The sequence below is a fragment of the Coturnix japonica genome, chromosome 6, assembly GCF_054131305.1.
Source record: "Coturnix japonica strain WE chromosome 6, WE-NBRP24, whole genome shotgun sequence".
NCBI classification, from domain to species: domain Eukaryota; kingdom Metazoa; phylum Chordata; class Aves; order Galliformes; family Phasianidae; genus Coturnix; species Coturnix japonica.
In genome coordinates this window covers 5,372,491-5,392,613 of record NC_140668.1, presented here as the reverse complement: position 1 = coordinate 5,392,613, position 20,123 = coordinate 5,372,491, and the positions used below count along the sequence as shown (strand labels likewise).

Genomic DNA, 20,123 nt, shown 5'->3' with positions numbered 1-20,123 from the left:
TATGTGACAGTCTGGGCTGTCCTCTTCCTGCCCAGGGCCAGCAGACTGCATTCACCTGACTCCCCGACAGTCCAGCTGTTGTCAGACAGCATCTGGGGTGTTTTCAGTGGCTGTTTTGACTTGAACTGGCCAATCTGCTTTGTAGAGCCATTTGATTTCTGTGTTCTGTCCTGTGATTCGTCCCTAAGATATAGAGGAAATCATGGGAAAGACAGGAAAAAGAGCATCCCAGCCTTCCTGCTCTTCTGTCAGGGTGGCCACAAGAGATGATGTCGACATCTCTTTTTGTAGCAGTGATCCCAAATGTAGAAAACACCTGTGAAGAATCACAGGGACTAAATTGATGGAGAGCAGAACTTCCTGCCAAGGCTTGTCAGCTAGTCTTAATTTTGCTTTTCTTCTCTCTCTTTGTCATGTTAGCATAATATTTCATACTGGCAGGTCTGCCCACAGAATTAACTGGCACAGGCTGCCCAGGGAGGTGGTGGGATCCCTGGAGGTGTTCAGGAGCTGTCGAGATGTGGCCCTGATGGATGTTATCAGGGGGCATGGTGGGGTGGGTTGGGGTTGGAATCAAAGGAGGACCCCCATGTATTTCATCGGGAAGCACTACTGGTAATAAGACCTTTGGAGCAAATCCTGGTAGGGCCACGCTCAGCTGGTCCAGTCTGGAGGCTGTTTCTCCTTACTGCAGTATCTGCAGTGAAAACCAGCAGCTGCTTTTGTGTGGCTGGGCTCACATCCAGCAGTGGTGAGGGGACTACAATGATAAGAGACAGTTCCTGAAAAAATGAATTAAATTTGACTGTATGATAGGATGGAGTTAAATGTATTGACAGGATCTCAGTCATCCCAGTGTCCATCAGCTGGCTCTCGAGCTCCTAAATACAGGCATTCTGTAGAACGTTGTTGAATTTGTATTATACATGCGTGTTCTTGGAACTGCAGAACAAATGCATGCATAATCCAGACTTTGATTTTAGCAGCTCTGACTGCGCTGTCTCAACAGACCCAACTCAGTTGTGTGCGCTGTTTTGAAATGATATGTTAACAAGAAGTTGGAAAACAAGCTCAATTACCCTCAGTAAAATAGGACCGTGGACTTAGGCTTGAACTTTTGGCTAAGACAGTGGTGAGATTTTGAATCTTTGAAGTCAATTATTCCACTGTGTGTTAATAAGGGCCAGTTTTATCATCTAACTTTTGCACTCCAATTAATTTCCATAAAGGAATTCTTTTTTTTCTTTTTTCTTTTCAGTCCTAAGTGATATCTCTATCTTTTAGGCTTGATTTGTTTGCCAGGGGGTTACAGTGCAGTAATAGATACCCCCTCCATTGATTTCCTTCTAGTTTGCTTGTTCCAATTCTTTCCTCAGTTTTCCTATTTTAGACATTTTCTTGAAGCCTTGGGCTTCTTCCTTTGGCTCTGTCCCCTGTACAGTGTATGTCCTTCAACTTGTGGAGATAAGGTAATCTGGTACGTGGTTTATAAAAGCTGCCAATTTGCCAGCTTCTGAATTAGAATCTAGCAATTAGAACTAGGATTAAACGTGCACATTTGATCTTATGATAAATGAATGCCTCATGGTCACCAATGTCCCTGCAGTTCTTTACCATCATATGTATTTTGTGTCTTCATATTTTGTTTCAGCACTGGCAAACTTCGTAATCAAAGAGACAAGTGGAGGAGTAATCAGGGCCGTTGCTGGAAAACAAGCTGAATTTGTTTCTGAGACCTCTGAAGCCAATGTCATGGTGAAGTGGTACAAAAATGGCAAAGAAATCAAGACCAGTAAGAAATTCACAATGGAAGATAAAGGGAAACTGCATAAGCTTGTGGCTTCAGCTGTAACGAAAGAAGACGAGGGAACATACATCTACACAATTGGAGATGACACTCTTGGAAAGTCTCAGGTAAGTTTGTGAGGCAAACATAGGATCACAATCCATGTAAAGCACTTCAGACTTAATTCATTTTATTTGTCCAACGCTGTGGGTTTCCAGTATTTAGGACAAAGATTGCATAGCTCTATTGAAGCAATTCTGACCTTCCTGTTGTCCCTATGCAAATCCACAGTATGAGCAAATAATGTAACTGTGTTGTGATGAATTCAAGACAGCCTTAGCTCCAGCTGGGGCTGGAGTCACGACTTGAGCCCTGACATCTGGGCTTCATTCTTCTAGTTCATGTATTGCCTCAGCACTTACATCATCTTTAAACCTATGACTGAAATGGTCCTAAGTTATTAGCATGGGAATCCTGTCTCCTCTTTGGACAAATTAAACTCCACATTTGGAGAGTTGAGTGTCTCCTGCTGTACCCGAAGGATGTTGTGATCTCTGAGGTGTCTCCCTGAGGTGCTGTAAGCACAGCCATTAGCTCATAGTGCAAGTAAAGCACTGTTAGGTCAAGCCTGGAGGAGTAATGCTTGTCACTGACATGTTCCTGTTCAGGGTGGAGCTGGAGGGTAAAATAACACAAGAAATTGTCATTGAAATTCAATATCTGTGAAATTCAGCTGGTTGCATTCACAGAACCTGGCGTTAAGATCTGTTTTCTGTTTTATATCTTGAGCCTGTTATCCATAACCCAGTCCTCATTTATGAACTGAAGCTCTACTGAAAGCCTTTCGCTGTGTATGCTCATGCTGCAGTGCAGCGCTTGTGACCTTTAACAGCACATTCACGTTCCTCTGATCACAGGATCCTTACGGTTGATTAAGACACTCTAGTCCGACTGCTCACCCATCACCACCGTGATGCTCACCATCAGCTTAGCTAAAAACTCAGCAGAGATGATAGATCAAGCACAACACTGGATTTGGGGTGGCTAGAGATTCCTAAGATACTGAAGGATTGCTTGCAGGTGGTGTTGGCTCAGGTATTCACCCTGCATCCCACCTGCTGTTCTGTTTGGTTGAGAATCATGCATTCTGCAATTTCACTTTGTAATTCAAAGACCCTGGCTTTATCTGTTGAAAAACTGATCTAAAACAAGCCAAGAAGACTCCGTTGGAACTGGTTGATGCAGAACAAAGGCATCCCCAAAGGACAAGTTGCACTGCTTGATGAACATTATTGGATGAGAGCTAAGCTAAGATTTAAAAAGTTCTGGGGCTGTCTCTGAGCATCAAATACAGAGGAAGCCTGCATGATTCCCTGAGAATGGATACCTCCTACTTTGGTGTAGGGTTAAGGGAACACTAGCAGTAACTCCTATCACAAAATGTCGCATGGCTCAGACAAAATGCCATCAAGAGGGCTTAATTAGGAGCACCAAATGGTCGCAAGATGGTCTTAGGGCAGGGAAGTAATCTATCTATGTGATATTGATTGATGCTATTAGTTCTTAACAGCTTGACTCTAGAAGGACTGTTGTTCTTTGGTCACCTAGTTATAAAAGAATAAATGGCTCCTGTCTATTACAATTTTTAACGCATTTTTTGTTCACTGATGCCATAAATGTTCCTGGCATAGTAATTGGCCTTGGTATATTCAGTGACTGAAAGCAACAGTTGTTGCTCTAAGAAATGCAGTACAAAGCTAGGTCTGCCTGTAGCTGACAGCCATCAGCTTGCTCCTCAGGCAGGTTCTGTCTGTGTATGGGAGATCACAATGTGAACCACTGACTGATCAGCTGAGGCAAGTGTGGGGTCAGCTGTGGGAGCACAGGTGAAAGTTATGTAGCTGTGCTCCCTGGAGGGGTGGAGTTCGACTCCACCTCCTCTGAGACCTCATTTACGGGCTGACCCTCACTGAGGCAGCATCTCTTGGAGATTGCTCACCAGGGAGGATTGCCTCAGCTCTGGTGAGTTCCCTTTTGCTTATATCTTCTGTATTTCTACCATTTTGCTTGTAATTGCTATCCTTGTTAATACCAGCATAGTTATTGCCAATACATTTGGCGAGCCAGGCAGGAGCCACTGACTTGGCATCTAGAAATATAAGGAAAAAAAAAAATGTCCTTTGTGTGGAAAATCTTTAATTGGTACAAGGGGGAGAAGACCACCCCCTTAGGGACATGCCTTCCTGGACAAATTCCAGGTTTTGAGGTGTCCCCATATTACCAATTAGCAACAATTATTGAACAATGGGGCCCTTTAAGAGTACCAAATAACATGGACGCCTATTGTCTAACTGATTACTTTCTAGGATTACAAAAAGATATCTTAATTACAAAAGAAAAGCGAATGGCTGCATCTATGGCAGCCTGGCCATTATTAAATGCTTTAAATCGGGCAGAGATAAAATCAAACAACATTGCACATGAAAATGAATTGTTAAAGGCCCGTATTGAAAAATTGGAGGGTGAGATCAATCTATTGACAGGAAAAAAACCATCATTTTCTTCCTCCAACCCTCAAATTAGATACATTTCATTTAATGACGATCAAGATCCTGAAGAAATGAATCAAAATAAGATCACTAAATCTGATCTAGAAAAATCATCTGAGACGGACTCACTAGAAGTCCGTCCAGTAATAACTCAAAAAACAAAGAAAATTCAAGATCGACCAGCAGGAGTGCCTCCTGATCAATGGCCCCCTGCCGAATCTGTTTTACATGTAACAGCCCGTCCATATACGCCTACTGAACTCATGGACCTAGTGCAACGATTTAGGCAAAGGCCAAGGGAAAGTGTTCCGGCTTGGTTATTACGGTTATGGGATTCAGGGGCAGATAGTGTACTGGTTAGTGGCCCCGAAGTATCTAAGTTGGCCACAATAACAGTACATCCTGCCCTTCGGCAGAGACTGTATGCTGGGACTCAGTTCCCTGAAGAAAACCATTCAATTGTAGAATGGATAATGGCTGCTTGCCGCATGGTGTGGACAAATAAAACTGACATGCCAGTAAACACAGGGATGTGGTCTTCTATGGAAGACCTTCAAAATTATATACGCGAATTAGGTATGAGAGAGGCTATCTACGAAGACACATTTGATAGCCCTGATATGGTTAAATTTTCTGCGGGAATGAGGGACCTAATTTTACAGCAAGCACCCTCTCATATGTATGGAACCTTGGTTTCCATACTTAAACCAGTAGTATCCGCAGAGGCAGTAGTCCAACAAGCCGCCCAATTGGTAGCAGACCTCGGAGAAACTGAGCGTTTACGAGCTAAGCGCAATATCAGGGTGATTGAGGATGCCGAGGCTTTTCCAATAGTGCGAGCCAGAAGATCGGCCCCGCGAACTTCTCGGGCAGGACCTGTTAGGGTATCCCGGAAACAAATGTTTAATGATCTGCTCCGGGCAGGCGTTCAGTTTTCAAAAATTGATGGGCAGCCCAATCAGGTTCTCCTTCAGTTGTGGAAGCAACTGAAGGATGAACAAAAATTTCAGAATAAACCCAAAAGGCCAGGGATAAGATTTATAGAGCGGCGACCAACAACAACATGGAATTTAGAAGATTTTTATAGTTCCAAATAGGAAAAAGAAGCCACCTCAGGTGCCTCGGGTTATGACACCGGAGGTATTGGAGGTAAAAGACTTGAATCTGGCTCAGTTCATGGCTTGACGAGGGATGTCAGTCCTCCTAGGGCCTCTAGACGGGACCGGAGGCCCTATGTGGAACTGACGATATACTGGTCCCGAAAGAATATACAGAAGGTTATGGCCCTAGTTGATACCGGGGCAGAGACATCTATAATATATGGAGACCCAACTAAATTTAAAGGTAATAGAGTGATGATTGGAGGTTTTGGGGGACAAACCATTCCGGTCACCCAAACCTGGGTAAAACTGGGGGTCGGGCGTCTTCCACCACGGGAGTACAAGGTATCCATTGCCCCAATTCTAGAGTATATATTAGGAATTGATATCCTGTGGGGTCTGGCTCTCCATACAACAGTGGGAGAGTTCTGATTGCGGCAGAGATGCATTAGTATCCGGGCAATCCAGACAATATTGAGAGGCCATGCAAAACATGAGCCTATTTGTTTGCCGAAGCCACGCCGGATTACTAATGTGAAACAGTACAGACTCCCGGGTGGGCAGGATGAAATAACAAAGACGGTGCAGGAATTAGAAAGAGTGGGTATTATAAGGCCTGCACATAGCCCATATAACTCCCCAATATGGCCAGTGCGAAAACCGGATGGAACATGGAGGATGACAGTAGACTATAGGGAATTAAATAAGGTCACGCCACCTGTTCATGCGGCTGTACCCAATATTGCCTCCCTAATGGACACACTAAGCAGGGAAATCAAAACATATCACTGTGTCTTGGATTTGGCGAATGCATTCTTCAGTATTCCAATCAGTGAAGAATCGCAAGATCAGTTTGCATTTACATGGGAAGGGAGGCAATGGACTTTCCAGGTCCTACCCCAAGGGTACGTACATTCGCCCACTTTTTGTCATAATTTAGTGGCACGTGATCTGGCTAAGTGGGAAAAGCCAAATAATGTCAATTTATATCATTATATTGATGACCTCCTGTTAACATCCGATTCGTTAGAGGCGGTGAGACAAGCAGCAGATTTGTTGATAGCTTACCTGCAGAAAAGAGGGTGGGCTATAAACCCACAGAAGGTGCAAGGTCCGGGGCTATCTGTAAAATTCCTGGGAGTAACTTGGTCCGGGAAAACCAAAGTACTACCCAGTGCGGTAGTAGATAAAGTCCAAGCGTTTCCAGTCCCTACAACATCAAAACAATTGCAAGAATGTTTGGGTATATTGGGGTATTGGCGCTCCTTTATACCTCATTTAGCTCAGCTATTAAGGCCATTATACAAGCTTACAAAGAAGGGTCAATCATGGAATTGGGGAAAGATAGAACAGGATGCTTTCCAACAGGCAAAACTGGCAGTTAAACAAGCTCAGGCGTTGGGTATATTTGATCCGACCCTCCCAGCTGAACTAGATGTTCATGTTACTCAAGATGGTTTTGGCTGGGGCCTGTGGCAACGCCAGAGTTCTGTTCGAACCCCCATTGGATTCTGGTCTCAGGTTTGGCACGGAGCAGAAGAACGATATAGCATGATTGAGAAACAGTTATTGGCTGCCTATTCGGCATTACAAGCAGTAGAGCCGATAACGCAAACAGCAGAGGTCAGAGTTAAGACTTCATTACCAATCCAGGGGTGGGTGAGAGATTTGACTCACCTTCCTAAGACGGGGGTGGCCCAAGCACAAACGGTGGCACGACGGGTCGCCAGAAGCAGTCTGTCTTCATCTCCACTTAAAGAAGAACTACAGAAGATCCTAGGCCCAGTGACGTATCACAGTGATACATCAAAAGAACCGATGGTTGCTCCACCAGAGAAGAGTCCCATTCAGGAAGGAAGATATCCTATTCCTGAAGATGCCTGGTATACGGATGGGTCCAGCAGAGGCAACCCGAGCAAGTGGCGAGCAATAGCATACCATCCCTCTACTGAGACCATCTGGTTTGATGAGGGGGATGGTCAAAGCAGCCAATGGGCAGAATTGCGAGCCGTGTGGATGGTTATAACTAAAGAACCTGGTGACGGCGTCCTGAACATCTGTACAGATAGTTGGGCTGTGTACCGGGGGCTCACTCTGTGGATTACGCAATGGGCTACCCAGGAATGGACTATCCACGCCCGACCGATTTGGGGTAAAGACATGTGGGTAGACATTTGGAATACGGTCAAACACAGGACAGTATGTGTCTACCATGTCTCTGGTCATCAACCCTTGCAGTCACCAGGAAATGATGAAGCTGACACACTGGCCCGAATCCGATGGATTGAGAATTCACAATCTGAAAATATTGCCCGTTGGTTACATCAGAAGCTACGGCATGCTGGACAGAAGATAATGTGGGCAGCTGCTAAAGCATGGGGGCTGCCTGTACAACTATCTGATATCGTTCAAGCATGTCAGGATTGCGATGCTTGCTCAAAGATGAGACCGAGACCGTTGCCTGAAACAACATCCCACATTGCTAGAGGATACAGTCCTCTTCAGAGATGGCAGGTCGACTACATTGGGCCCCTCCCTCCGTCTGAGGGGGCGAGATATGCCCTGACTGCGTTGACACTGTGATTCTGTGACACTGTAAGTTGACTGCTGCAAGCCTATCCTGTACCAAAGGCAAATCAAGCATACACAATTAAGGCACTTACTAAACTGATGTCTGCATACGGGACACCTCAAGTTATCGAGAGTGACCAAGGGACTCACTTCACTGGAGCGATGATACAGCGCTGGGCAGAAGAAAACAACATTGAATGGCGATTCCACCTGCCATATAACCCAACAGGGGCAGGCCTTATTGAACGTTATAATAGTATCCTTAAGGCTGCCCTGAAGACAGACTCTCAGTCCCTGCAGGGGTGGACAAAAAGATTATATGAAACCGTGCGGGACCTGAATGAAAGACCTCGGGATGGCAGACCCAGTGCCCTGAAAATGTTACAAACTATATGGGCCTCCCCTCTTAGGATCCAAATTACAGGCACCAATAATAAGGTAAAACCGCAGGCTGGTACTGAAAATAATCTTCTGCTCCCTGCCCCTGAGAATTTAGAACCGGGAATCCATAAGATAAATTGGCCTTGGAAGGTGCAGGTAGGACCCAAATGGTGTGGCCTACTTGCACCGTGGGGGAGATTATTGGAGGTGGGAGGTTCAGTCACCCCCTCGGTGATAGGTACATGGCCTACTGACATCGTGGTCAATACTCCGGCCTTTATTGCTAAAGGAACACCTATTATGTCCCTATGGCAGATCAAGACTCCTCCTCTGGTGCCAGATATAGTTATACAGCCACAGATATCTGGCCAGAGGGTATGGTATCGGAGGCCGGGACATAATCCAGTACAAGCAGAAGTATTGACCCAAGATAAGAATACGGCCTGTATCTTGCCCTGGAGGGCGGATCTTCCCCTCCTAGTACCCTTGAAACATCTATATTACTCCCCTTAAGATTGATTCTAAGCCTCTAGGACCATTACTCTGGACTGATGAAATGCAGACGGACCTGCACTTCAAGATGATTTGTCTCCGGTAACATCTATCAAGCACTGGCCCATGGAAGATCATAAACACCCATCCAATCATCATCATTTGAATAATATCAACATCTAATGCGACGGGAGATTGTATCAGCGTCGTGATTGGGTCTCTGTAATAAGGTGAACTCACCTAATCATTGGTTCACGTTGTGAAGGGGTGGAGTGTATGGGAGATCACAATGTGAACCACTGATTGATCAGCTGAGGCAAGTGTGGGGTCAGCTGTGGGAGCACAGGTGAAAGTTATGTAGCTGTGCTCCCTGGAGGGGTGGAGTTCGACTCCACCTCCTCTGAGACCTCATTTAAGGGCTGACCCTCACTGAGGCAGCATCTCTTGGAGATCGCTCACCAGGGAGGATCGCCTCAGCTCTGGTGAGTTCCCTTTTCCTTATATCTTCTGTATTTCTACCATTTTGCTTGTAATTGCTATCCTTGTTAATACCAGCATAGTTATTGCCAATACAGTCTGGATGGAATGAAGGGCGTGAAATACTGATGTGCTCATCAAACGCTGCTTGTTAGCTTAGAGACAAGGTGTTGAATTGGTTTGTTCATGTATTGCAAACAGGTTACTTAGCTGCCTTCATTTTAGCTTCAGAAGAACATGTGCAGAATACAGAATTGATTAAAAGAAATAAGAACTGTCTGCATAGAACTTACTCTTTCCTTACACAGGAGAATCAAGCACACGTTTGTATGTGAGTACCTCCAGAGGTGAAACTTGATCCCCCAGATGTAATGAGCAGAGACATTACAATCAGTTCTAACTGTATCTTAATGCTGTGCTGAATAAGCCTGAGTCAGGATGTAAACCACTTTCTCTTTTTTTCTTCAGATGAAGCCATTAATTTTGTCAGCAAGTCCTAAACGACTCCAGAAATATCAGTCAGTCCTTCTGAAGACCTGGAGCTGGTGTGTGAGGTGTCAGCTGCAAGCGGAGCTGTCGTATAGAAGAAAGATCAAATAGAGGTGAAGCAGGACCAGAGGACAACCATCATCTCCCAGGGGACGCACCGCAAGCTCATGGTCAAAAATGTGACCCTGAAAGACCAAGGGAGCTACAGCTGTGAAACTAAAGATGACAAAGCAACATTCCAAGTGAAAGTCAGAGGTGAGAAAATGCTTGGAATCCCAGAGATAAAGGAACACTTCATTTTGTGTGTCTTGCATTTGGAGGATCAACTGACAGCCTCTCTGGTGCAAAACATTTTGGCTATAGGACTTTCTTTGTCATCTAGTGTCATAGCAACACTTTTCTACATGTGCTTTTCCATCCAGGAATGAATTACTGCAACAAACAATAGGCAAGGAGGGTAACTTGTGCAGCTCTTGTAGTCAGCTGGTGTCTGCAGGGTTACAGTGCAAGAGCACACCAGGCATGCAAGGAGTGAGAAAAGGGGAAGTGTTTGATGAGATCTGGTTACAAAATTTGAATGACACAATGAGGTGGAAAATGCCACTAATCAGACTCATAAATGGCCTGGGTTGCAAAGGCCCACAGTGCTCATCCAGTTCCAACCCCCTTCTTCCTATGTGCAGGGCTGCCAACCAGCAGCCCAGGCTGCCCAGAACCACATCCAGCCTGGCCTTGAATGCCTGCAGGGATGGAGCATCCGCAGTCTCCTTGGGCAACCTGTTCTAGAGGGCCATTCCCTTCTGATTTACTGGAAATGTAGAGAGACATCAGAAGAAACAAAGAGAAGGGAGGAGGTTCAGCAGTGCATGCAGGTGTTCTAAATCTCATGTCCAAATCTGCTATCAGACTCCGAAATGTTTAGATTTATGATATGATATGAAATGATATGCCTATTCATTTCCCAAGGCAAAATAGAGGGGAAAGTATTTTCCTGTCTTAATGAGGCATCATGATGGTCCCTGTGAAGGGCAAGTATAATGAAAATGGGGAACTGGAGTAAGCTCTGCAGCAGACTACAGCAAAATGGTGTGACTGTTGTGATGTCCCTGCAGAGAAAGAAGACGTGTTTACAAATAAGGACAAGGTGCAAAAGGAGGTGAAGGCTGCACTGACTCAAAATGCCACGCTGAGCTGCGAGGTGGCCCAGAAGAAGATGGAGGTGAAGTGGTACAAGGAGGGGAAACTGATCACCTCGAGCAAGAATTTCAAGGTGGAGTCAGAGGGCAAACAGCGTCGGCTGGTGGTGAGCCAGGTGGAGAAGAAAGATGCAGGGGAGTACAGCTGCGAGGCTGCTGGCCAGAAACTCACCTTCAAGATTCATGTCACAGGTGAGAGAGAACACATTTTGGCCTTTCATTCTAGAATGTTTTAGAAAACGGTCATTAGTTTGTAAGTTTTCCCTGCTATGCTTAAAATTTTTGGAGCTGAACTTTGGGGTGGTTAATTTCTGATGAGGAAATTGAACAAATTATTCTAAATACAGTTGTGAGGCAGCTCCATCTTTTAAAATCTTCAGGAATTTCCTTTTGCTGTGGGAATGAGGCCATAGACAAGAAAGTTCTGATTGCACTTCTCCATTCCCACGTGCCTGTACCACTAGAACAACTCTGCAATGCAGCTGCGTCTCAGGAAGTTTCAGAACAGGGGCTTTGTGTCAAGCACTAGGGGGTGTGCTCTATGTAACATGTTTTTGTCTTGGAAGGGCTCATTTAGCATGGGAGAGAATACTACAGGAATATTTTGTATAAGTTGATGTTTTGAAGACATAAGTAAATGGCAGCTAGGGGACGAAAGAGTCATGAGAGTCATACAAGAAGCATCACAGAATGCCTTTTGTTGGAAGGGACCTGGAGGATCATCCAGTTCCAATCTCTGTCCTGGAAAGGAACACATTCTTTGAGACTAGGTTGCTCTAACACCCATCCAGCCTAGACTTGAACGTTTTCAGGGATGGGGCATCCATAAATTGCACAACTTCTCTCCACATCATTCTCTTGGGGCATCAGACTGGGAGAACTGATTCATTTTTCTGACTCCTTCCCCAAAACCTGCTCTTCTTTCAAGAGGCCAAACTAATGTATCTCTCTCTTTTCAGAGCCAGAATTTGTATTTACAAACAAGGAGAAGGTACAGAAGGTGGTGAAGGCTGCAACAACAGAAAATGCCACGCTGAGCTGCGAGGTGGCGCAGGAGAAGATGGAGGTTGTCATCAATTTATAAGCAATGAGCCAATAATGTTCCAATTATAAACTTTTATTAATTGTAGCGGGTAAAACAAAAAGGCAATTCAGCGCTGGGCGACAGGGGGATTATTGTTCCTCCAACTGCCGCACCATCCCGTCCCTTGCAACTTCTTTTGTATTGTCCATCCCGAGCGTATTGTCCTTTAATTGGTCGGTTGTGATCGTGCGACTTGGTGTGTCGTTCCTTGGTTGGTCCTTCCGTGGAACTTTGTATCCATCGGGGAGCGCTTTGCCTGTAACTATGCAGAGTACACAATCTACCCATAAAATTAGAGTGTTCTGCAACCCTTGTGGCCTCCATATTCCACCATCATATCCCGGTCCTAATGAACAAGCACTCCACCACAATGCTACCACATCCCGGTCTTAATGAGCAAACATTTTATCACAGAGGTCAAGTGATAAAAGGAGGGGAAACTGATCACCTCGAGCAAGAAGTTCAAGGTGGAGTCAGAGGGCAAACAGCGTTGGCTGGTGGTGAGCCAGGTGGAGAAGAAAGATGAAGGGGAGTACAGCTGCGAGGCTGCTGGCCAGAAACTCACCTTCAAGATTCATGTCACAGGTAAGACAGGTGTTGTATGAAATACAGCAGAGAACAGTAAAGTAAAATCTAGTTTCTATTATACAGTGATCCAGGTGCAGTAGTCTGCGCTGAGGTTTTTTCCCTAAACTTGATTGCCTGGGTTTGTAGAAAGTATTTGGTTTCAGTATGACACAAAGACCTGTTTTAGTCTGTCTGTAGAGCAATAATTAGTAATATATGTACAGTGGAAGCAATATTCAAGATATTATTCAAATCTCTCCTGTGCCTGAGATCCCAAACTGTAATTCTTGTTCACCGAAACATTTGACTAAGATAAGTATGTGCAGTGAGGCTGGAGTGCATGTTGTACGTGCAGCCTTTCATGGCAGGAGAAGCAGGAACTTCTCCTAGTAGTACACTGCCTTTTTACTATGCCTTTATGTTGGAGGCTGCATCTGGATAGGTGAGTCTGCTACTCACAGTAAGAGACCTGGTAGAGCTGACTATTCCCAGAGCTCAAAGTAAGATAGATATCTGCAAATCACACACAAAGAACAAAGGACTGCGTTGGTGAGCATATTTCCTTTGTGCCTTTGACAGTCACAGTTGTGGCAATGGTAGAGGCCATGAGGAGTCTGTTCAGGAAGCCAGGAGTACTGTTCTGGGTCATGAAAAGGCAGCCAGTGGTTTGACTATCACATGTTTATGTGTTTTGATGTTTCACAGTGGGTCTTAAGTAAAAGGAACTCAGGTTTTGGTTGCCTGCAGGACAGATGTTCTTTTGGGTTCAATATGTTTGCATAGTGACTTGCAACCATGGGACTGGTGTTCAAGGACCCTCTTGGTTCCTTCAGTTCCTAGGTTCTTTCTTGCCTAGATTTGACACTTTGTTTCAACAGAAGAGCTGATATTCTCTAGTGAAGGCTATTAGTTTGGGCACAAGTGGTAACCTAAACCTGTTCCAACCTGTACATACAAACCTGCAAGATGGTCTCATTTCAGTCCCTCAGTCAATACTTTTTCTTTTCTTCCCTCAGAGCCAAAACCTGTGTTTATAAACCAGGAGCAGGTGCAGAAAGAGGTGAGTGCTGCCCTGGCAGCAAGTGCCTCCCTCAGCTGTGAAGTAGCACAGGATCCGACAGAAGTAAAATGGTACAAGGATGGAAGACTGCTTGCCTCCTCCAGAAAGTTCAGAATGGAATCTGTGGGCAAAACACGGCGTCTGGTTGTGGAGCAGCTGGAGAAGAAAGATGCTGGAGAATACATCTGCGAGGCTGCTGGCCAGAAGATGACCTTCAAGTTGGAAACAACTGGTGAGCATTCGCTTTGGGAGCACTAAGCAGCTTTTTATGTGGCTTAGAGGAAGACTGGCTGTCTTCTACCCTGTGGGCATGGAACAGCCACAATTCCCCCCGGAACAACATCAATGACCCACACCACAAGTTGGATTCTCCTTTTTAATGTAGTGGTAGCGAGGTGAAAATCTGGCTGTGGAATATTTTTGACTAAGGAACTTCTACTTTAATTTCTAGATGCGCTGAATTACCCTCTGGAGTGTCTTTCTGAATATATAAGCAACCATGGGTGACTATGATCCTGATTTATATCTAGGTTCAGGCTTACTTTTTCAGTTAGGTTAGATCAATAGCTCCAGAGAAGATAGGGAAATACAGCAGTTCACTGATACCATGTGTCAGAAGAACGCAGCTCAGTGCTGGGCAGTTTGCTGCTTCATTCCCTCTTACAAGTTGCACCCAAGGCTGGAAAAGACCACTGAGATAGCTGAGTCCAACCCAGCCCACCCTCACTGGACTTACTAACCACGTCCCCAGTGCCACATACCCGTGGCTCTTGAGCACCTCCAGTGACTGCGGTATATCAGCGTGGTTGCTTCAGTTGTGGGAGTTTTCAGACACTGGCTGTTGTTCTAGCGAGACAAAAAACCAAAACTGATGGAACAGTGTCTATACAGGAAGCAACTGGCTGTCCTGATGGCTGCCAACAGTTTTACACAAGGTGTGTCATGCGAGCTTGCATGAGTCTGGTTTAAAAACTTGCTGTTCTGATGGAAGGAGAGGATGTTGGTACAGGATAACTGCGGGATTTGTGCTCTCCCGACATCCAGTTGCAATCACAGCTTATTGTTGCTATAGAAAACAGCTTCTCTGTAGACAAATTGAGTTAGTTCCAATAAGTGGCTGAAGCCCTAAGTGATCCAAGGTGAAGCATGATCCAAACTGGAATTTAACTAATTGTAGTAGGGAATCCAAGCCTTAATGAGATGAGTTATTTAAAATATGAGTCCTCCATCTAAAACAGCATTGAACTCTTACTCTGGTTTATGATAGAAGTGAGAGTTGAACAGCAGAAGTCTGAAGTTATGCTCCATATTTCTCATCACTCAAGAGAATATTTGAATATATGAATTCCTTTGGCTATGTTAGAGCTCATAATGAGGTCAGCTGATGTTCTTTAAATGCTCGGAGTCTAGCAATGTGGGGAAGTGGACTGCTATTTGCTGTTGAGCTTTAGGCTAAGAAGCCTGATTTTAGAGGACTGTGGACTTCCCCTTTCCCTTCCCCTCTCCTCCCCTTCTCCCTGGACTGATCCCACATGGTTTGAGAATGATTTCAGATCAAGGTAAATGAGGAATCGCCGTGTGAAAACCTGTTGTTTTACTGCACTATAAGAGACACTTAGTCAAAAGACAAGTGTGTGTTCCAAGCTTAAGATTGCAGGAGATCCTAGAAACAACTCAGCTGCTCAAACCTGTAGTCTGGCTGAATATTTTATTGTCAGTTTTGGTCAGGAGGAGATGCTTGAGTAAGACAAATAAAAGGTCACGGGTAAGTTGGTCCTTCTTGTGGTATACTTCTAGGCTTTCATCAGGGAGAAGCTTAATTAGTCCAAATAATCATAGCAGAAACCACACCAAGAGCATGAGAGTGAAATTTATACTTTCTTGACGTGAAGGAAAATTTTACCTGGTTCTGCCATTCCCCAAATATTTGTTTCCTTATGACAAGAAGAACTTTGCAGAAGTAATTTTTTTTTTTCAGTCTTGCGTGCAACACAAAAAGGGGTAAAATCTAGGAGGCCACCTGAAATGTTTTTTCCATCTGGAAGGATCCATTTAACAGCACCCATGGACCTGGTTATGAACAAAACTAAGTTCCCAGCTAAATCCACATTCTTCTTTCTCCTTCTCAGAATTGCCTGTGAAAATCAGCAAACCATTGGCAGACAGTAGCATCATTGAGAAGGACAAGGTCACATTTGAGTGTGAGCTGTCCAGGCCCAACATGGACGTCAAGTGGTTCAAGGTATGGCATGTAATGGTATTTTCCTTTCTGACTTCTCTGGAAATGAATGAGAGCCTTTAATTTCACTTCCAAGGGATTCGAGTCTGAGCTTTTCCTTGATAGCTTTTTCACTGCTCTCTTTTCTTTATGCTCTTTTATTTGCCCAGATCAGCACTCTTTGTTATTATGTCCTGAGTTCATTTATCAAGTTGAAATTGAAGTTTGTTTTGGTTTTATTGTGAACTTTTTAGGTCATGCTGCACAAAATATTGTTGGTTGAACTACAGTACAGTCTTGAGCTTCAAGTCTAACACAGAAATTCTCAGCCGGGATTTTGAAGCCTTGTTGTGAACTGGGTTTTTGGGGTGAAATCTCAGTTTTCTTTGCACCTGACAGTGTGAGAATTTGCTCTGGCACTTTGTGTACCTCCCCGGTGCTCAGCTGTTCCTTCCCTTACTTGGGGATAACGTCATTTATTCAAGGTGATGTCCAAACAGGCTTGTTAACAGTCCTCCGCAGTGCTTTAAGCTGTCATAGGTCAGCCAGAATTTATGCATGTTCTATAGCCATTCCTTCATGTTGAAAACACTGCACTGTGCTTAAGCTTCAGCATATGTTCCGGTAAGCACAGTTCCATTAATTCTAGGGGAGTGGGTGAATTAAGCATAGATCTGAAGGCTCCCTTTGCTGAGTGCAGAGATGGAAGGACTAATGGAGATCTGACTTGATATTTTCCCTTCTAGGATGGGAAGGAGCTCTGTCAAAGTAAAAAAGTGGGCATTACTTCCCAGGGAAATAAGAGAAGTCTCATTATTCACAAGTGTGAATATGAAGATCAGGGAACATCCACATGCTGAGCAGCCTAAGACAAGACATCAGCTACCCTAAAGGTTCATTTTATGTTTAACTGAAAGAGCAAATAAATCCTATTGTGGTATTTTGCACCACGGGAAGAAATGCTTCATGGGCAGTTTGGGCATTTCTTGGTTAGTCCTTTTGGATACCTTTCTCTTTCTTCTTTATGCTCAAGACAGATTTTCTCTCCATGTGTTGCATTGGTTAAACCCCAGTTTGTAGCTCATCATTGGGCTCTGAAGCATCAGACTTGTTACTGAACACACGGGTCTGCTGTGCCCTGGTAGATGCCACCTTCCCAAGGGACGTATGAAAGGATGCTTTTTTCTGATTTCCTACTAGATGCTGTCCTCATGTGGCCACTTGGGTTCAGTGTTAGCATGAACATGAACATGTGTCCTGTCCCATGACTTTGGTGAACTCTCATTTTCTCTCTCATTCTGCAACCAGGTTGGGTTGCTGTTTCAGTACTGGCTGTTTTATGCAGCCATTCCATTTGTTCTGGTTTACGTTCTTTTTTATTTTCTTTTTTTCAGGCATCATTTCTATACAGTAGACAAAGCCAGCCTATTACATTTGATTTACAGTTTTTAGCTTTTGCTGGTAAGCATTTCAGCTCTCAGGCAGTTTTACCAACAGCTTTGAAGAGCTGAAATGAACCTGCCTGGACACGATGGTCTGTTTTTGTTGGTGTAATGAATTTATGAAGTTAAACTGATTGACCCCATAAGGTTTTACAGTGTATGACTCACGTCTGGCGGAGATATCACAGCAACGAGTTTATATATTTAGCATTTCAGGAGGCAAATGGTTGGGGATACTCTTTCATTTGCTCACGTCTCAGAGTGAATCACTAGTATGTGAACCATCCTTCATCTCCTTTGTATTGCTTTTGTGTGTGTCTGTGTGTGGTTTCCCCTGTGAATTTCATCCTTTCCAGTTATATGGAAGTTCTCTTTTGAGCAGTGAAATTAGATGTTCCATCAGCAGTCATAATGGTAAAGCTGAGTTGCCACGTTATCTGTGTCCTTTCTGTCTGGCGTCTCAATAACTGCTGCCCCACCACAATATCTGCCTAATACTTCAGCTCCATGGATGCCTCCTTGTGCAAACTGAGAGCCTGGATTTGGTGTGCATAGATCTGGGCTTACATCTGTGCTGGTAAATGCACTAGTGCATGGGCTAAGCAGTCCTGCCTCCTGTGCTGTGGGCATTGAGATGGGGCTCCTACAAGCTGCCCATTGCAAGATATTTGGAAACTAATTGCTGCGGAGGTTTCCATCCTCTTTTCAGACTAACTAAAATTTGGTTAGTGGGATCAAAACAGAAGGGGCAGGGAGGGAGAGCTGACCAAGGACTACTGATGGAACAACTATGAATCCTTGGTTCCTCAGGATTCCCTGCATCAGCAGTTGGCAACAGGAGTAAGGGGGCTCAGGAGGACACTGTAGAGTAGTGTGAAAAATGAGCGAAGAGAGTTACTAATTGATCCCTCTTGGAAAGCAGTCCAAAAGTAGTCCTCTTCATAAACTCTCCCCTTGTGTGTGGTTTTATCTTTATGAGGTGTTCATAACAAGTGATGTGTAGATCTCCCTTATCTCATAATGTCTTTTCCTGCCTGCAGTGAATATGCAGGATACTGGATCATATACCAGCTTCTTTGAATTACTGCTCATGTCAGGAGATAAAATCTGCCTATTCTTTGAACTAACACTGGCGAGGGTTAGTTATTCTGGCTACCGAGAGAATGACACAGCAGATTAAACTCATTTCCTTCTTTGTCAAATGCCTTTTCATCCAACTGTGTGTCCCATAGAAATTCAGAGCAGTGTTGGCTGAGGGAAGTGGAAATATTTATCTCCTGTGTGTATCTGCCACCCTATTTAGACATGCTGGCAGAGCGCAGAGATTGGAGGAGTTGGATTAGGCAGTAGTTTCCCTATTGCTCACAGAACCACTTTTTCTGTGGTCTCCCAGCTACCCTGTGCCCAGTGGCCTATGCAAGATGGAGCAGAAAAGGCTCATTTTATGAACAAACAAGAACCTTTCTGGTCAGATTAATACCTGTGCTCTTTTAGAGAGATTTAGATACTAGAGATTTTAGGTACTGGAATAGGCTCCCCAGAAAGGTGGTTGAATCGCCATCCCTGGTTGTGTTTAAGAGCCTTTTGGATGTGGTACTCAGGGATATGATTTAGTGTAGGGTTTTTAGAGTTAGGGTACTGGTTAGGCTGCGGTTGGACTTGATGATCTTCAATGTCTTTTCCAACCTGGGTAAATCTATGATTCTATGCAGGAACTCTTCTCCTGAGGTTAATCCAAGTTGTATCCAGGCCCTTCAGAAGGAAAGGGATATAGCAGCACAGAAATATGGCCTGATTCTGACATAAATAAATGCAGACCTGGAGAGTTAAAAGGGATTGTGTGATGTTCAAGGGATTTTGAAGCAAAGATGACCCCTAGGTAAGATTTGTGGCTGACATTCCCCATACATTGTTTGTGGGCACACAAGCTAAGGAGAGACTAGTGATGAGCATGCAGAGAAGCCAATGGTTCAGACAGGTTTGTAGTGACACGACATTGTAGAGTTCTGTCTATTTCTCCTTGGCATAGTTTGGAAAATAAAGATGAGGTAATTGGTGGTAACCAGTATGGCTTCCTCAAAGTCAAGCCATGCCTGACAAACTTGGTGGCCTTTCATGATGGAGTAACAGCATCAGTGGATAATGGGAGAGCAACTGACATCATCTACTGGGACTTGTGCAGAGCATTTGATCCCGTCCTGCATGACATCCTGGTCACCAAAGTGGAGAAAAATGGTTTTGATGGATGGACCAGTTGCAGGATAGGGAACTGTCTGAATGGTCACACTCAGAGAGTTGCAGTGAGTAGCTCAGTGTCCAGGTGGAGGGTGGTGTTGGGACCAGTGTTATTTAACATTTTTGTAGGCAACATGGAGAGTGGAATCAAATGAACCCTCAGCAAGTTTGCAGATGACACCAAGCTGAGCAGTGCTGTTGATGTGCTAGAGGGAAGGGATGCTACCCAGAGGGACCTGGACAGGCTGGAGAGGTGGGCCCTTGGCAGCCTCATGAACTTGAGTGTGGCCAAGTACAAGGCCCTGCACCTGGGTCAGGGCAATCCCAAGCACAGGCACAGGCTTAGAGGAGAATGATTTGAGAGAAGCCTTGACCCTGAGGAGAAGAGTTGGTGTGGAGGGAGGTGTCCCTGCCTATAGCAGGGGGACTGGAACTAAATGACCTTAAAGATTCAGTCAGTTCTATTGTTTTTCTAC

At 44.6% G+C, this 20,123-nt stretch overlaps 2 protein-coding genes across 2 annotated transcripts in view; both read left to right on the top strand.

Moving 5' to 3' along the window:
- Window positions 1-16,054, top strand: part of LOC146760301 (myosin-binding protein C, cardiac-type-like) — a 55,797-nt gene extending 39,743 nt beyond the window's left edge. Inside the window, exons 2-3 of the mRNA XM_085551371.1 lie at window positions 13,709-13,984; window positions 15,882-16,054. Of these exons, the coding sequence (XP_085407497.1) occupies window positions 13,709-13,984; window positions 15,882-16,054 (449 nt within the window). The remainder of the gene's footprint in view (window positions 1-13,708; window positions 13,985-15,881) is intronic.
- The window catches only part of LOC146760296 (obscurin-like), a 197,721-nt gene that overhangs the window by 82,199 nt on the left and 95,399 nt on the right, over window positions 1-20,123 (top strand). The gene's annotated exons all lie outside the window — the stretch shown is intronic.